Source organism: Sorex fumeus, unplaced genomic scaffold (assembly GCF_029834395.1).
Source record: "Sorex fumeus unplaced genomic scaffold, SorFum_2.1 ptg000149l, whole genome shotgun sequence".
NCBI lineage: Eukaryota > Metazoa > Chordata > Mammalia > Eulipotyphla > Soricidae > Sorex > Sorex fumeus.
Window position 1 is genome coordinate 6,103,290 of NW_026606206.1, and position 17,159 is coordinate 6,120,448.

Here is a 17,159-nt window from a genome sequence, read left to right on the forward strand (position 1 = left end):
TTCCAAGTCTCAGTCAAGACTATCCAACCTCAGAAAAGACCCTGTAGTTTCTTTATGGCTGTGACTAAGAGGAAGAGTAATTAAAAGTATTGAGGACAGTTGTCTGGTTCTGTGCCGGGTACTTGGTGTGCATTTTCATATTTTATACCAAATGACATACATAGGTACTATAGGATTTCTAGTATTTCTTCCATTAACCTCTCACCCCCACCCCATAACCTCCCAGCCCCATTGTGATACTTGCTGATTCTGGCCAGGAGGTTATATTTCTTAGTGAAGTAAGGTAGTTTTTAAATTGAAACACACTGTGAAAGATATGAGAAAAAAGAAAGTGGGTAGATGTGTTCAAGAGAGAACATAGCAACAAAGAAACACGGAGACAAGTAAGAGAGATAAGTATTCAAGCAAAACAGGGGCTTGAGCAAGCCTAAGAGATATTTTTAAGTGAATAATTATGATACTTCTTTGAAATTTTGAGCATATTTTTAGCTACATTGGACTTCTCTTTCCTTCCTTCCTTCCTTCCTTCCTTCCTTCCTTCCTTCCTTCCTTCCCTTCCCTTTCCTTCCCTTCCCTTCCCTTCCCTTCCCTTCCTTTCCCTTCCCTTCCCTTCCCTTCTAGTTTTTGGGCCATACCTTGCAGTGCTCAGAAATTACTTCTGGTTCTGAAGGATCATTCCTGGCAGAGCTCAGGGGTGCTGGGGGTTGAACCCAGTTTTGCCATATACCACGCAATGTCTCACTTTCTGAACTATCTCTCCAGCCTAGGAATCCCTCTTTTTTAAAAAAAAATTGATTTGGGGACAACATAGAGCCATCCTCAGGAATTACTCTTGGCTTTGTGCTCAAGGATTACTCCCTGGTAGTGCTCAGGGGAACATCAGTGGTGCTGATAATTTAACTGAGTTGCACGACAAGAACCTTAATTACCCTATAGTGAATCTCATCCTTTCTTTTACCTCTCTTAGTTCTTCTCTCTCCTTCCTTCTTTTCTTCCCCTCACCACTTTTTATTCCACTACCTATCCCAAACAAAGTTTTTTTCGGCAAGATAACCAAATCAATAAACAAATATACAAGCAATACAGATTGGGAGAAGAAACACAAAGGGTGATTAGATCAAGGAAGCTAGAGGTTAGAATGATAGCAAGAGATGGTCACTTTCTAGAGATAACAATTAGAAAACAGAGAAAGAGAATGCACTATTTGAGTAGCTGGAACCCAAACACCAAGCAGAGGGGACCAAGAACTTGGGCAATATCCCAGAAGCAGCAAAGAGGAAGTATCTCAGAAGTGTATCTCAGGCAGAGTGGCTGAAGTGAACACGGACAAGAGTAGGACAAATTCATCAAGGAGGTGGTCAGGGTCAGATCTCATAGCAGTTCGGAGATTGCTAGTTTTGAGTCTTGTCCTCAATGTGCCAGGCATATTTTAGAGGGTTTAAGGAAAATAGTGATACAATTTGATTTGATTTTTACTGTAGCACTGTAGCACTCCTCCCATTGTTCATCAATTTGCTCGAGTGGGAACCAGTAACATCTCCAATGTGAGCCTTGTTACTGTTTTTGGCATATTGAATACACCACAGGGAGCTTGCCAGGTTCTGCTGTGCGTGCTGGATACTCTTGGTTAGCTTGCCGTGCTCCCCAAGAGAGATGGAGGAATCGAACCCAGGTTGGCTGCTTTGCAAGGCAAATGCCCTACCCGCTGTGCTATTGCTCCAGCCCTGATTTCTACTGCAATGACAAATAAGAAATTGCAAATAAGAAACTGTATGTTTCATGGCGGGGTTGCTGAAGAAGACAACTGGCCTGGTAGGCTTGGCGGTCTGCGAGAGTCCGCATGAGAGGCTAAGAATTCTATACAGAAAGATTATTGATGTTCTTGAGCAAATGCCTACAAATGCAGCCTATAGGAAGTATACCAAACAGATAACAAATGAGAAGCTGGGTACGGTTAAAGCAGAACCAGATATTAAAAAATTAGAAGAAAAGCTTCAAGGGGCCAAATAGAAGAGGTGATTCTGCAGGCTGAAAACGAACTAAGTCTGGCAAGAAAAATGATGCAATGGAAGCCATGGGAGCCTTTAGTCGAAGAACCTCCTGCCAACCAATGGAAATGGCCAATATAATCATCATTAAATGTTTTGCATATTGATGGGAAACTGATGTAATTAAATGCTCTGTTATAAAATTTTTTAAAAAAAGAAACTGTATGTAATGAGAATTATGAAACTGTAATGAGAACTGAGACATTGAAACCAGACCCAATGTCAGTCGGAGAAGGGAGGAAGAGTTTTTTCTTTTTTTTTTTTTTGCTTTGTATGACTCTAGTCAGGTAAGATAAAGGCACACCGGGGAGCCCAAGGTCGGGCAGACTTAGGGAATACATGGAAGGCAACATATGAAGGTCACACCAAATGGGCACGAGGTACTGACACAGACATTTTTAATTTGTTTTGGGGGGGTATCTGAAGGCTGGGAAAGATGCTACATTTTTTTCCTTTTTTGTGGATTATATAGCTCACTCTTAAAGAATAAAAAAGAGACCCTCTTAGCAGACAGGGCTCTGAGTTTCTTTCTCTTTCAAATTGGGGTCCTCAACGCTGATCGTCTAATAAACTCACTATCCCATCCTGTGTCTCTCTCTGTTCATGCTCTCACCAGCACAGCATCTACAAAGTCTATGTAGCTGCTGTGTGAGGAATGGCTTGGAAGCAGCAGAGGGAAGCAGGCAGACTGGGCAAGGGTGCTCTTTTTTTTTTGCAGTTCTCTGGCAGACACTGCATCAAAAGTAGATGATCTTGAGAGGTCTCCCCAATCACTGGTTCTCTGAAGAGGTTTGTGTTCATACTTTGTTCTTCCTTCCCTCACCAGGTTTGATTACGAGGGTCTAGAGCCCAAGACAACCTATTACATCATGAGAGACCTGGAGGCCCTTGTCTGTGACAAGTCCTTCATTGGCCAGCAGTTTGCCGTGGGAAGCCATGTCTACAGTGTGGCAAAGACAGACAGCTTTGAATACGTGGACCCTGTGGATGGCACCGTGACTAGGAAGCAGGTACTTGTGAGGAAATCAGCAACGGAAAAGTTTATCAGGGAGAACCAGGCCTTTAAATAACCTAGGCCAGAGAGATCTCTAGGGATGATCCACTTGGAGCCATTGATTACAGATGCCAACCCTGCTGGCAGGAAAGAGGAGAGATCTTGGTGAAGGTTTTCTTACCTCTTTGAGGCAGAGAGTAGATTAGAACCTCACTCCAACTCTCTTTCCACAAACTAACTAAAGAGATGATACGATAACCAGATGCCCAACATTTTGTCAATGTGGCTGCAGCCTGCAGGCTCTTCAGGTGTTGATCAGTACTTGAAATGGATTCGAAGTTTACAAAAGCAAAAGAGTTTTTCCTTGAAACATCTAAATACAAGAATATTTCACCTTTATTATGTGTGTCATTGAGAACAAGTGGCTTAGCTTGATGGGTTCCTCCCTTAATGAAAAGAATGGTTTGAAAATTTGCTCACTCCAAAACCACTTGTATAGTTATTGGTTATTAAATAAATATGTGGCAAAATGAACCACAACTTCTTTTACCTTCACTTCGTCTTGCGTAAGAGAAGTTGGAGGTATTATAATTATTTTTGTCTCTGTTTTCTTTGTTTATAACAAGCATTGACAAATCTCATACTGTGTTACTATGTATAAACATTTACAGTATAAATAAGGCAGTAATTTTAAGAGAAGTTTCATTCTAAAATCTTCAAGTTCTTATCTTCTTGGCTATTCTTCTTTAATTACTGACAAATCCAAATCTATCAGAAACTGGGGTTTGGAAGGACTAGATTTAATGGTAGTTACTGTTGTTTTCGTTTTGCTAGCATTTCATTCATTCTGGGTCCCCTGACATTCAGATGCTCCAAAGTCTACTGCCCTCATGTTATTTTCTTGTCTGCTCTATCTGATCTACTTATTTTTGTGATGATACTTTTTCTCCTTCAAAATGTTAGTCTTTTATTCTAGAAGGCTATGTATAGCTGCCACTACCATATAATCGTGGCTGCGTGACATCTTATTATCTCATTCTTACTTTGGATGACCTGGCAGGCTACCGAATGTAACCTGCCCACACAGCAGAGTCTGGCAAACTCCCCGTAGAGTACCCAATATGCCAAATACCAGTAACAATGATAGGTCTCATTCTCCTAACCCTGATAGGGCCTTGAATGTGGCACTTTTTAAAATCTCAGGGCTAGGACGAAGGAGACGTTACTGGGGCCTGCTCGAGGCAATCGACCATATAATATTATTTTTCAAAAAAGTAAGTGGACAAAGTAGTGGTGGTAGAGAAAATTGTTGTTAAGTAGCTTCAAGACCCAGCACTGAATCCTACTCCTACTGTGTGCTTCTTGTGTGGCAACTACAGAGCTGGAGAAGTCGCTGAGTTTCTGTGAACTGTGGTTTCATTCTCAAGGAATTATTTTAGAAATGAAAGGTAAGAAAACACAGAAACTCCTACATATCCTTTGCACAAGGGCAGCTCAATAAAACTTTTGTAGTTGTCTTTTGTTTTACTCGAGGGGTAAATTCTCTCCTTAATAACATCAGGAATCTCCAGAGATGAAAATTAGGGAGAGCAACACATGTTCTCCTGGAGTCACTGTATCATATAAGTTTTTGCAGTCTTGTTCCATATTTTTGCTTCTATTTTGCACAGGGCCATCTGAATAAACTTTGTAAATCCAAGTCTGAGGTAGAGTTCAAATGCTATAAAATTAATGTTGAAAGTACCCCTGTGAAGCTTTTTAATTCCCATGGGAGGAAGGCATAAAGACTATTCTTTGAAACAATGCTAGATTTTCTAGATTTATCTGCTCACACAAAGATTATCTGTTGAATTCATTTGCTTTGGTGCTAAACCTGCAAATACTCTGCCCTGTTTCTTCTCCGATGCACTCAGCACATCAAGACATTTTTTTTTAACTCTTTGCATCTGTCTTATTCTATTAACAGTATTTCAAGTTAAGATTTCTTTTTATTCTAGTCTGTCCCTTTCCTCCCTGTTTATTGATTTCTGTTCTGTTTTTCATTCATTCATTCATTCGTCGATTGCCTCGAGCAGGCCCCAGTAACGTCTCCTTCATCCTAGCCCTGAGATTATATTCAAGGCTCTTTAGGAGAATGAGACCCTACATTGTTACTGGTATTTGGCATATTGGGTACGCCACGGGGAGTTTGCCAGACTCTGCCGTGTTGGCAGGCTACATTCGATAGCCTGCAAGTTTGTCCAAAGTTCTGTTTTTAATTTTTTTTTTTATTTTGATTTTCTATTTGGGCCATACCTGGCTATACTTGTGTTTATTCCTGGCTTTGTATTGAGAGATCATTCCTGATGAGGCTTGGAGGATTAGGTGCAGTGCCGTGCATAAAACCAGGTTGACTGTGTGTACAGCAAATATCCTACCTGATTCACTATCTGTTTGTCCCCATTTTTCTGTTTTACTCTGGAATTAATCGATTTTGATCTTTCCATTGTTCTTTATCTCATATTGAAGGTGGCCAGAAATAGATAAGTGCTATCACAATTTTGTCTAGGATATTTTTCTAGTAACAAAGGAGTTCATCTTCCTTCCCTTATGCTAGGACCCAAACGACATCTACATTAATGAATGGCCCCGTCTCACTGGAACTTTTCTTCAGGTCTGGGTTTGGCTCCATGAGGGATGATAAGAGACCAGTCAATATTCCATAGTGTCCTGATTGTCAGCAATCCACAGATACTGCTATTGGGGTGGGGTGGGGTAGGGTCGGGTGAGGTGAGGGGTTCCTGCAGAGTTGGGCTATTTCCAAACTCTTACAACTTTTCAACACTTTTGGGATATTTGTAATTATCCGCATTCAAATCCAGGGATAATTGAATCTTCAGCATGGAACCTTGTCATTACAGTGAATACTATGCATTCCTAAAAGACCTATTTGAATTTAAATGAGCTAGTTTTATTTCCAAATAGCCCATGTATTGTGGTGCATTCATACAGTAGATATTCTTGAGAGGCTATTTATGTATAATAATGGCTTTTATGGGTTAATCTAATATAAATAATCACCATATTGAGATGTAAGTCACAGTTCCTTCATTTAAGTTACACAATTTAATATTTGTAGAATGATTGTGGCGTTATGTAATGGCCAAAATCAATTTTGGAATGTACTTATTATTTCCAATAGAAACCTTTAACTCTTTCATTGTCTTCCATAACTTCTTGCCCAGATTACTTTCTATCTCTGTGGACTTTTCTATTTTGGACATTCACATATATTCTCATAAATCTCGCCTGCATGGCAGAGCCTGGCAAGCTACCGGTGACGTATTCAATATGCCAAACACAGTAACAACAAGTCTCATGATGGAGACGTTACTGGGCCCGCTCGAGCAAATCGATGAACAATGGGAGGACCGTGACCGTGACCGTGAAATCACAAAGTGTGTGATCCTTTGTGACTTGTTTCTTTTACTAGGCATGCTACTTTGAGCTGTAGTTTCAAGTACTGCAGTATCAGCACTTCAATTTATTGATGAGTAGTAGTATTATGTCGTGTGCATTTACCGTAATTTGCTTATCATTAGTCATTAGTTGATAGACATTTGCATTTTTAACACACTGTTGTGAATATTAATATACAAGTTTTGGTGCAGACATAGGTTTTCAATCCAGCCAACAAGGATTATGATTTTTGGGTCAAATAAATAACTGTTGCTTGACCTTTAGAGTAGCTGCCCCTCAGTCTTTAAAAGCAATTGAACAACAAGACCAGAGAGATAGTACAGTATCTACAGTTAGAGATAGTACGGTACAGGGTAAGGAGAGAGCTTGCATTGCATGTGGCTGACCCTAGTTCTATACCCAGCACTGCATATGGTACCCCAAGTACCACTAGGAGTGATCCCTATGTACAGAACTAGGAGTAAGCTCTGTGGATCACAAGGCATGGCCTCAAAACCCAGAAGAAAAAAAGGAAGCTGTTGCACTATTTTATACTCAGCAGTATATAAGGATTCCAACTTCTGTACTTTTATTATTTATCTATTTTTTTAAAACTTATTTTTGTTAAATCACCATGAGATACACAGTTATAAAGTTCATGGTTGGGTTGCAGTCGTACAATGTTCTGACACCCATCTCTCCACCAGTGTATATTTCCCACTGCCAAGGTCCCTGGTTTCTTCCCTGCCACCCTCCATCCTCTCAGTCTGCCTCTATAGCAGACACTTCTCTTCTTTCTGTCTCTCTCTGCTTTGGGGCATCATGGCTTGCAATAATGGGTACTGAGAGGTTATCATGTTGCTTTCCCTACTTTCAGCATGCAGGTCTTATGCAGAGTGATCATTTCCAACTAGAATTGTCACAGTGGTCTCTTCTCTATCCCAACTACCTTCTCCCCCAGCACTTGTGACAAGCTTTCAACTATGGACCAATCCCCCGCCCTTATTTCTACTGTCCTTGGGTATTAGTATCATTTCTGTACATTTTTTAAAATTTTATTGAATCACCATGAGATAGTTACAAGCTTTCATGTTTGGGTTACAATCACACAATTATCAAACACCCATCCCTCCATCAGTGCACATTCCCCACCACCAATATCCCTGGTATACCCCCCTTTCCCACCCTCCCCCTGCCTCCAGGGCAGACAATATTCCCCATACTCTCTCTCTATTTTGGGGCAGTATGGTTTGCAATACAGACACTTGAGAGGTCATCATGTTTGGTCCTTTATCTACTTTCAGCATACATCTCCCATCCTGACCAGTTCCTCAAGCCATCATTTTCTTAGTGATCCCTTCTCTATTCCAGCTGCCTTCTCCCCTTTGCTCATGAGGCAGGCTTCCAGCTATGGAGCATTTCTGTACATTTTAATAAACTCAACTCATATTATTAGTCCTTTTAATTATATAGAAAATTATAATTTTAAAATAACCTATCCATATATAATAAATTTATGAATTATTACAAAATTATTTAGAAGATGTATCCACCCGAAGAAGTAACAGAAATATTCCTCCATGTTATTGCCTTACCTAGCAAATTCCAAAGGAAAGATAAGACAATATTTCTATTTGGGGTGGGGGGCAGATGGCTATGGATCACTCCAGTGTTCTGTCATGCTAGAGTCAAACAGACATGTGTGTGAAGGCTGACTTGTCTCTACCTAGATTTGTGACTTTAGATATACTGTTTAGTCTCTCTGAGTATCAACTCAAGGGAGGGGGCAGGGTATGCTGGCAAAAACTGACATCTAGACAGAGACTGACCCATATCTACAAGAACAAAAGCAACCAGTGCTGGCGCGGATGTGGCGAGACAGGGACCCTCCTTCAGTGCTGGGGGGAATGCCGACTGGTTCAGCCCTTTTGGAAAACAGTATGGACAATTCTCAAAAAGCTAGAAATTGAGCTCCCATTTGACCCAGCAATACCACTCCTGGGAATATATCCCACAGAGGCAAAAAAGTATAGTCGACGTGACATCTGCACTTGTTTGTTCATTGCAGCACTATTTACAATAGCCAGAATCTGGGAAAAAACCTGAGTTCCCTAGAACAGATGACTGGATAAAGAAACTTTGGTACATTTACACAATGGAGTACTATGTAGCTGTTAGAAAAGATGAAGTCATGAAATTTACACACAAGTGGTACTACATGGAAAGTATCATGTTAAGTGAAATGAGTCAGAAAGAGAGGGATAGACACAGAAAGATTGCATTCATCTGGGGAACATAAAGTAACAAAATAGGAGACTAACACCCAAGAATGGCCCAGATTAGTACCAGGAATTTTTCTTCATGGCTTGGAGGCCAGTTACACATTCTAGGGGAAAAGGCAACTCAGATAGAGAAGGGAGCACCAAATAAAGGGTGTTGGGAGAATCCTCCCAGGATGGGAGAAGCATGATAAAAGTAGACTATGGACCGAACATGATTGTCACCCATTGCCTCTTTTGCAAACCACAACACCCAATAAGAGAGAGAGAACAGACGGGAATGCCCTGCCACAGAGGCAGGGCGGGATGCGGGGGGATGGAGGGGGGGATGGATACTGGGATCCGTGGTGGTGGGAAATGGGCACTGGTGGAGGGATGGGTATTTGATCATTGTATAATTGAAACCCAAGCACAAAAATTTGTAAGTGTACAACTGTACCTCATGATGTCTCACTAATAAAAATAAATAAATAAAATTTTAAAAAACCCTAACATCTAGAGATATGAAGAACTTCTAGAATACAGTTCTATAAAATCATAATGGGGCTATGATACTTAAGAAATGCCATTTCCTTTTCCACTGCCAGAATCCTAATTTGGCTGAATGCCAGTTCGAGGAAAGGGTGGAGACGGAGCAGGAGAAGTATGGTGTGCTGAAACAAACAGACTTTAATGTCAGAAAGACTTGGTTTGAAATCTCAATTCTGCCTCCTTGCTGGTGCCTTAAGGTGGTGTTCTCCAGTCTCTCTCTGGGCCTGTCTCCTTATCTGTAAAGAGAGAGTAATTGTGGTTATCTCATAACCCCAGTTGGGATCATTGAGATAATGCATGCGAAGCCTTGGCTCACGATAAATGACCAGTTAACTGGTCAACTGAAATGAGTTATATTACAAAAGCATTCTTGGGAAATAAAGATATTGGCACTTCATCAGCCATATTTGATAAGAAAAGGCAGGGAAACATACAGGGTGCATTGCAGAGCATCGTGGGAAGAACTCTGTCGTTTCTGAGTTTTCTGGGATTTGATTCAGAATCGTGTTTCTGCTTCCCTAAGTCCCAGCCTCAGTTCACACACTTGACTTCAGAAGGGAAATTTTTTTTTAAAAAATTCACATCTTTTCTTTTGTCCTTCACTTGAGGTCAGAGGCAGGAAACAGACTGGGGGTGGGGGAGCTGTTTCACATATATCTCTAGAGATAAAATGCTTCTCCATCCAAAGTGAAATTGAAATCCTGCTCTTTTGATAAGACATGCATCCGCTCGCCAAGGTGGAAACGCTCAACAGACTCTCATGCTTGTGAGATCCTGCAGGGGTCGGTCCATGAGTGCAAGGGAAACTCCTCATGTGAACTCTCTCTCAGTGACCAGGCGACTCTCATAGAATTAAGTATAGCTGCTTCCAAGTACCTAATATTTTTGTTACCTTGCGCACCAAGAGAAAAGTTGCTACCTATCTTCTACTAAACGGAACCCAAGAGAGACTTTGGTTTAGAAATAGAATTTTAGTGGGTCACGATCCAACAGTAGGGTTCGTCCTTATGTGGTCCCGCGAGAATATGCTGCTTTAACAGATGAAAAGAAATGTCACGTGAATGAGTAATGATGGTTTCTCTAAATGAGAATGAAATGAGAGTCTCTTTTCAGTTGAGTCAATTAGCCACTGCGAGGGTAAAGGGGTTGTTTGATCATAAAGGTAAAGGCCCTCCCGTTGATCGTCGATTTGCTCGAGCGGGCCCAGTAACGTCTCCATTGGAGACTTTGTTGTTACTGTGTCTGGCATATCGAATACTCTCGGTAGCTTGCCGGGCTCTCCGAGAGGGGCGGAGGAATCGAACTTGGGTTGGCCATGTTGGCCGCTTGTAAGGCGAACACCCTACCCGCTGTTTGATCATATTGCTGAGTAATTTAAGAGGTTTCCAATGAAAGACTTATAAAGAGATGAGAAAGAAAAGGAAGACCAAGAGAGCCCCAAAGACCTGAAGGATGACCCACCTGGTTGGAACCCCAGCTCCCTATGGAATCTCCTGAGTCCAGCCTGAGCCATCCCTGAGCACTCAGTCAAAAGTAAGCTCTCAGCACTGCTGGGTGTGGCCCCAGAACCAAAAAAAATTATTTTTTCCCATGGTGCTAGGCACTGCCTCTCCTACTCTCATCAATATTCACGATCACGACCATCCTGTTGTTCGTTGATTGCCTCGAGCAGGCCCCAGTAACGTCTCCTTCATCCTAGCCCTGAGATTATATTCAAGGCTCTTTAGGAGAATGAGACCCATCATTTTAACTGGTATTTGGCATATTGGGTACGCCACGGGGAGTTTGCCAGACTCTACCGTGTGGGCACGTTACATTTGGTACCCTGCCATTTTGTCCAAAGTAGGAATGAGATAATAAAATGTCACAATAACTGTGGCCACGCACTTCCGGGAGCTGGGTTTTATAGTCTCCAGGTCTTGGCCGTTGATGGGATTACACGGCGCCAGGGGGCCAGTTGGTGAGTGTGACCCCTGCCTACTGGAATTTGGAGGATCTGGGTGGAGGATGCTCAGCCCAGATCCGAGCAGGCTTGGAGAGCTCAGCCCCGGGACCTGCATGCCTTTGTTCCTCAGCTGGTACCTTCATGTGTGTGGAGAGTGGTCTCAGCATGGTGGTGGCTGGTTCTGGTTCTCATCAATATTGTAAAAGAAAAATTGTTACTACCCTGATACTCTTTTTTAATCCTCCTCCTCCTCCACATTCCCGTCTTGTACCCCAAATCTGAAATCTTTTCTCAGTACCACTAGCTCTGATAGTTGTCAAGTCTGATCTGGTGTTGTGAATGAAAAACTGTCAAATAAATGGTAACCAATATTGAGTAGTTGTGCATTCACTGAGTAATGTATTGAAACCAAAGTAGGCATCAATCCATAGTTATGGCTTATATTTTGAAAATTAGTTTAGAGACAAGTGACCTTGACACTTTAGAAGAAAATTTTATGTAACAAAGTCTTTATATATTAGCCAAGAATGATATTCTCTTTACCAGGATCAAGAATCATGAAATTCTATCAGTGATGAAGTAATCTACAAGTAACACTTCTGCTGATGTTTAAAAGCCTGATGTAAAGAAACACATACCAGTTAGCTGATGTAGAAAACCAAGTCCAATCTGATTATGTCAGGCCAACTTGGAGCTTATTAGTATCTCTTCAAGTTAATGTAGGCTATGTGGAAACATTTGATGTTTTAAACTTGGAAAACAGAACCCTTTGAAATTAGTTCAGAAGAAAAAACTTACATTGAAGACAGATTCTGAAGTGAATTTTCATTTAGAGTTATTGTTTTAAAATGCATGATGGGTGCTAGAGCGATTATACAGAGCAGAGGGCCTTTGCCTTGCATGAAGCCGACCCAAGTTCCATCCCCAGCATCCCCATATGGTCACCCAAGCAATGCCAGGAGTAATTCCTGAGTGCAGAGTTAAGAGTAACCCCTCAGTATTGCTGGGTGTGACTCAAAAAGAAAAAAAAATGCATGGTGGTATCTGCAACTTTACATTTCAGTAATGAGAAATAATAAAATGAACTGGTAATCTTAAAATTCATTTCAGTCCAACCTATATATGGTGATGATGACCCCTGGTCAGCAAACAGAAAAGTATATGGAAATCTTTGCTCTAGTGATCTCTTTTCTGAGAACAACTCAACAGTGTCACCTGGAAAATCAGGAACCCAGCTAGGGATTCTCTGTTCAAAGTTAACAGGTCAACCCTCAAGATTAACCTTAATCATAATACCCTTATCAATAGTGAGATTGTCACATTAGCAACATATCATTGTCTCTATAATATGACTTTTATTGGAGTGTGATTTGTGGACCCAAATATGGAATTGAAGAAATCACTTCAGTCTTACTGATTAATCCACGAATAAAACTTGAATACGATAGTATCTACAAATAATGCTCTTATTTTGTGACAGAACTGTTTAGGGAGTGATGACTTAATAAGCACACATATATTGTAATTAAAACTGGGTTTAAAAATACTTTTTCTATTGTAGGTTATGGTATTGAAAAATATTCTCATAATGGGTATACATTCCTTTCTTACCTTTGTACAATATGATGAAGGCAATAAAATTTTTACTTCTTGGGGCTGGAGAGAGTGCAATAGGTCGGGAGAGTACTTGACTGGCATGCGGCCAACCTGGATTGTGGTCCACTGAGCCTGGCCAAGAGTGATTCCTCAGTGCAAGAGTGACCTGTAAGTTATTCCAAGAGTAACCTCTAAGTATCACTGGGTGTGAACCAAACAAACAATCAAAGATTGATTTGTTTATGTCATCATTTATTTAATGAAGACTTACTCAATACCTGGTCTGTCAGTGAGATTGCTGGGCATTGAGGATTCAGTAGCATACAGAAGAGTTAGCAGAGAATACAAACTTACATCTAACTTGTAATTATTATAGAGTTTCTAAATGGCATTAGAGAGAATATACTTATTGGGGGGACCCAGCAGAAGGAACTAACTTATGTCACAGCTCTGTAAGTTCTTCCTTGTGGAGGTGATAGTTGGACTCTGTCCTGAAGAATTAATAGGAACTGACCTGGGTGAAACAGTCATATCAGACTGGGTGTTTCTTTCCATCAAAATGTAGATATATTATTGTCTAGCTTCCTAAATTAATATCCAGACTTTCTAAGCAGGGTTCAATAGCATTCTCAGTGGGCTGTTACCGTGGCTATGGTTCTCACCTTAAGTTTTCATTCCATAGCACAGTAAAGGTAAAGGCCCTCCCGTTGATCATCGATTTGCTCGAGCGGGCCCAGTAACGTCTCCATTGGAGACTTTGTTGTTACTGTGTCTGGCATCTCGAATACGTCACGGGGAGCTTGCCAGGCTCTGCCGTGCGGGCGAGATACTCTCGGTAGCTTGCCGGGCTCTCCGAGAGGGGCGGAGGAATCGAACTCGGGTCGGCCATGTTGGCTGCGTGCAAGGCAAACGCCCTACCGCTGTGCTATCGCTCATTGCCCTGGTAAATAAAACAACTGCAGCTATTGTTGTATACATTGAAAACCATGGATTTTTATTTCCTCCAGGATTTACTTTTGCTATGATTTGAGTTTTTTTTTCCTTCTAAGAACAACACATATTCATTATTTTATAATGATCCTTTGCTGACTAAAAAATAGAGCAGACACTCTTCTAGGTAATCAGGAAGTTCTTATTCCCCTGCTTCTGATTAATTTTAATTTCTTTTTGTGAATTACCTTACTCTGATTGTATTAGGAATATATTCTGAAATATTAGTAGTAGAATCCTGCTAAGATAGATGGTAAAATCTAGCACTCTGGAACAGCATTACAGTTAATTCGTAGTATATTAATGTCTGTATATGACCAGAAAGGCAATCATCACCAGGAAACATAAATATTAAAGGAAAAAGCTGCAAATTCTCAGAGGAACTCCGAGAGGAAGCTACCCTTGTTTTCAGGGGAAAGTGTCTCTGAATCCCAGAACCAGGGCTGGTGTTGAGTGAACAGAGATCAGCAGTCATTTTGGCTAAGGACATGGGGCCAATGACATGAAATGTGTGTGACCTAATTCCTTGGTTCCAAATTTGGTAGCTGGAATCTGGATGAGAAATAACTTTTAACTCTTCCTTTTCCTAGCAACCATCTCCTTGCCTAATGTGGTTTTTGTTAAATGGGTGCTTGAAAAGAGGTTTTAAGGGACTAGTAGACTTTGCTTTCCCCAAGAGAGTTCTTTGTGATCCTTGACCCTTCAGAGTGTTGTTGGGTTGTAAGACAGGCTAAGATAACAATTGCTCCCAAGAGTGGGCTTCTGCGGAGAGCTCTGCAGTTACTACAGAGGCACCTCTGGATGGTGGAAGAGAAGCTGAAGTCCAGGCCAGTTATAGCATCTGTCAAGGGGAGAAGCAGGGAGTCACCTATTTGTAATTTATATTAGGGCAAGGTATGAATTAGGTGCTGCCCTGCTCAGCCACTTTGACCATACTCTCAGCCAACTCTCTGACTTAAAGACAAAAACGTGGCTGGTTCTAGGTGATTTCTATTTTCTTGGAGAGCTACATCTGTCCTAATCTTCTGCTTTATAAGCTACATGCTTTCTTCTACAAAATGTGGTTCAGATGTTACTCTGCAATATTTTCACCTTGAAGCCTTCCAGATAAACCACTGGGATTTCCTGTGGGAGATAAACATCTGAGTTAGGCCCACAGTCTGCCTCTTCCAAGCTTGTCCTGTCTCCAAGGTTCTCGTGCCTGGTGTGGCCAACAGACTGTACATGGGACATTGTACCAGATTTCAGGCTCACATGCTGCTTTCCCCTGGAATTCATCCTAAGTCTATTTGACTAGGTCAGATGTTGCCAAGTAACTGTTGGTAATGTAAAGTTCCTCCTTCCCCGCCTGGCTGCAACATGTCCTGTGGTCTCCAAACTAACATCTGGCAGCTCTGCGAGTATTCAGCAACTTGGAGATTTCCCTGAATTGATTTGCACAAGGGCTTACCCCTTCCCAAAAATAATAAAGTAATAATCATAAAAATAATAATAACCCCCTAATAGTCTATCACTTATTGGACACCTACTTTACGAAAGGCTCTGTGGCAGTTTGGGGAACCGTACAAAGCATGAGATATTGTTCAGCTATTTCATCGGAGACAGTCTCTGTGATTATCACTTGCAAAGGGTTCCCTCCATCATTTTCATGCTGGAGGCAGAAGATCTTGATGGAAGCTTGCTTCACCTTCGGCAAATTGTGTTGTTTTAGATCTCCCCTCTTTTATTTTGAAATTTTTTTCCTCCTTCCTTGTTTTGAGGATGGGGTTTGCACCCTTGGTTTAGTGCTCCCCAGGAGTTACGCCCTTTAGTGGGGTGCTTGCCTGCACTTGATTCTCCCCACACCAGAGATGACACACTTTGATATGGTATCAAGGGTCTCACAACAGCAGTGCTGCCAGTATCACACTCAGCACAGGGTGGGGTTCCAGGGAAGGAACTCCTGGCCCCGCACCTACACGGCAGGCACTCTGCCGCTGAGATTTCCCTGGGCCGCCTTTCTTTCTCATAAAAGGAGCAAGTGATATAGTTGATTTTATATTATTTCCTTCAGGATCTCAAAGGTCTAAAGTGACCGGCCTGGGAGGAAAAATTGTATTGCCAAAATAGCCAGTTCTGTGGGAGGTCTGAGAAAAATGGAACAGTTTCCAACAGTGGCTTTTAGAGGGCAAAGTCCTGAAAATAAAACTGATCTTAAATCTTTGTATTTTGGTGTTTTTTTTCTTTTGGGGTCACACCCAGCAAAGTTCAGAGGTTACTCCTGGCTTTGCACTCAGGAATTACTCTTGGCGGTGCTTGGAGGACCATATGGGATGCCGGGATCGAACTCAGGTTGGCCGCATGCAAGGCAAACGCCCTACCCGCTGTGCTATCACTCCGGCCCCAAATCTTCGTATTTTAAAATACATGCCATTGCACCTAAACCATTGCCATTTAGAATTTTCTTTACCATTTTTATTGATGTGCCAGATACACAATACTGTGAAGTACATTTTTGTGCATACATTATTCCAATACCACACACATCACCAGTATCCATTTCTGCCCACCAGTGTTCCAAGGACCCCTTCCAAGCCCCCTCCCATGTAAGCTTAGTTCTATAGACAAAATCTCCAGTTCTGATGACTTTTACCATTTGTTGCCCTCTTACTATTTTTTTCTTACTGTTTCTTTATATACCACGTATGAGTTATTATTGTGGAGTAATGACACTGGAACACCTATAAAGCTAAACTCTTGAAATTCCACAAAATTATAACTCAATGATAGCACTGTAGCACTGTCCTCCTGTTGTTCATCGATTTGCTCCAGCAGGCCCAGTAATGTCTCCATTGTGAGACTTTGTTGTTACTGTGCTTGGCATATTTAATACAACATGGGTAGCTTGCCAGGCTTTGGCGTGTGGGCAAGATATTCTTGGTAGCTTTCCGGGCTCTCCTAGAGGGACGGAGTAATCAAACTCGGGTCGGCTGGGTCAGCCGCGTGCAAGGCAGACACCCTATCCGCTGTGCTATCACTCCAGCCCAAATCAATGATAAGTTGATAAAAATTAATTTTTTTCAAAAACTGTTTATCTTCCCTTTTACCGTTATATAATTTTCAATTGTATGAATAGTGCTATACCAGTGCATTTAAAAATTTACATGAGGGGCTGGAGCCGATAGCATAGTGGGTGGGGCGTTTTCCTTGCACATCGCCGACCCAGGTTTGATCCCCGGCATCCCATATGGCCCCCAGAGCACTGCCAGGAGTGATTCCTGAGTGCATGAGCCAGGAGTAACCCCTGAGCATCACCGGGTGGGATGCAAAAATAAATAAATAAATAAATAATTACATGA

At 41.6% G+C, this 17,159-nt stretch overlaps 1 protein-coding gene and 1 pseudogene across 1 annotated transcript in view; both read left to right on the top strand.

Annotated features, from left to right (window-relative positions):
• The window catches only part of PGM5 (phosphoglucomutase 5), a 271,097-nt gene that overhangs the window by 193,420 nt on the left and 60,518 nt on the right, over positions 1-17,159 (top strand). The window contains exon 9 of the mRNA XM_056106927.1: positions 2,875-3,058. Coding sequence (XP_055962902.1) covers positions 2,875-3,058 — 184 coding nt within the window. The remainder of the gene's footprint in view (positions 1-2,874; positions 3,059-17,159) is intronic.
• On the top strand, positions 1,780-2,183 carry LOC130016255 (NADH dehydrogenase [ubiquinone] 1 alpha subcomplex subunit 5-like; annotated as a pseudogene).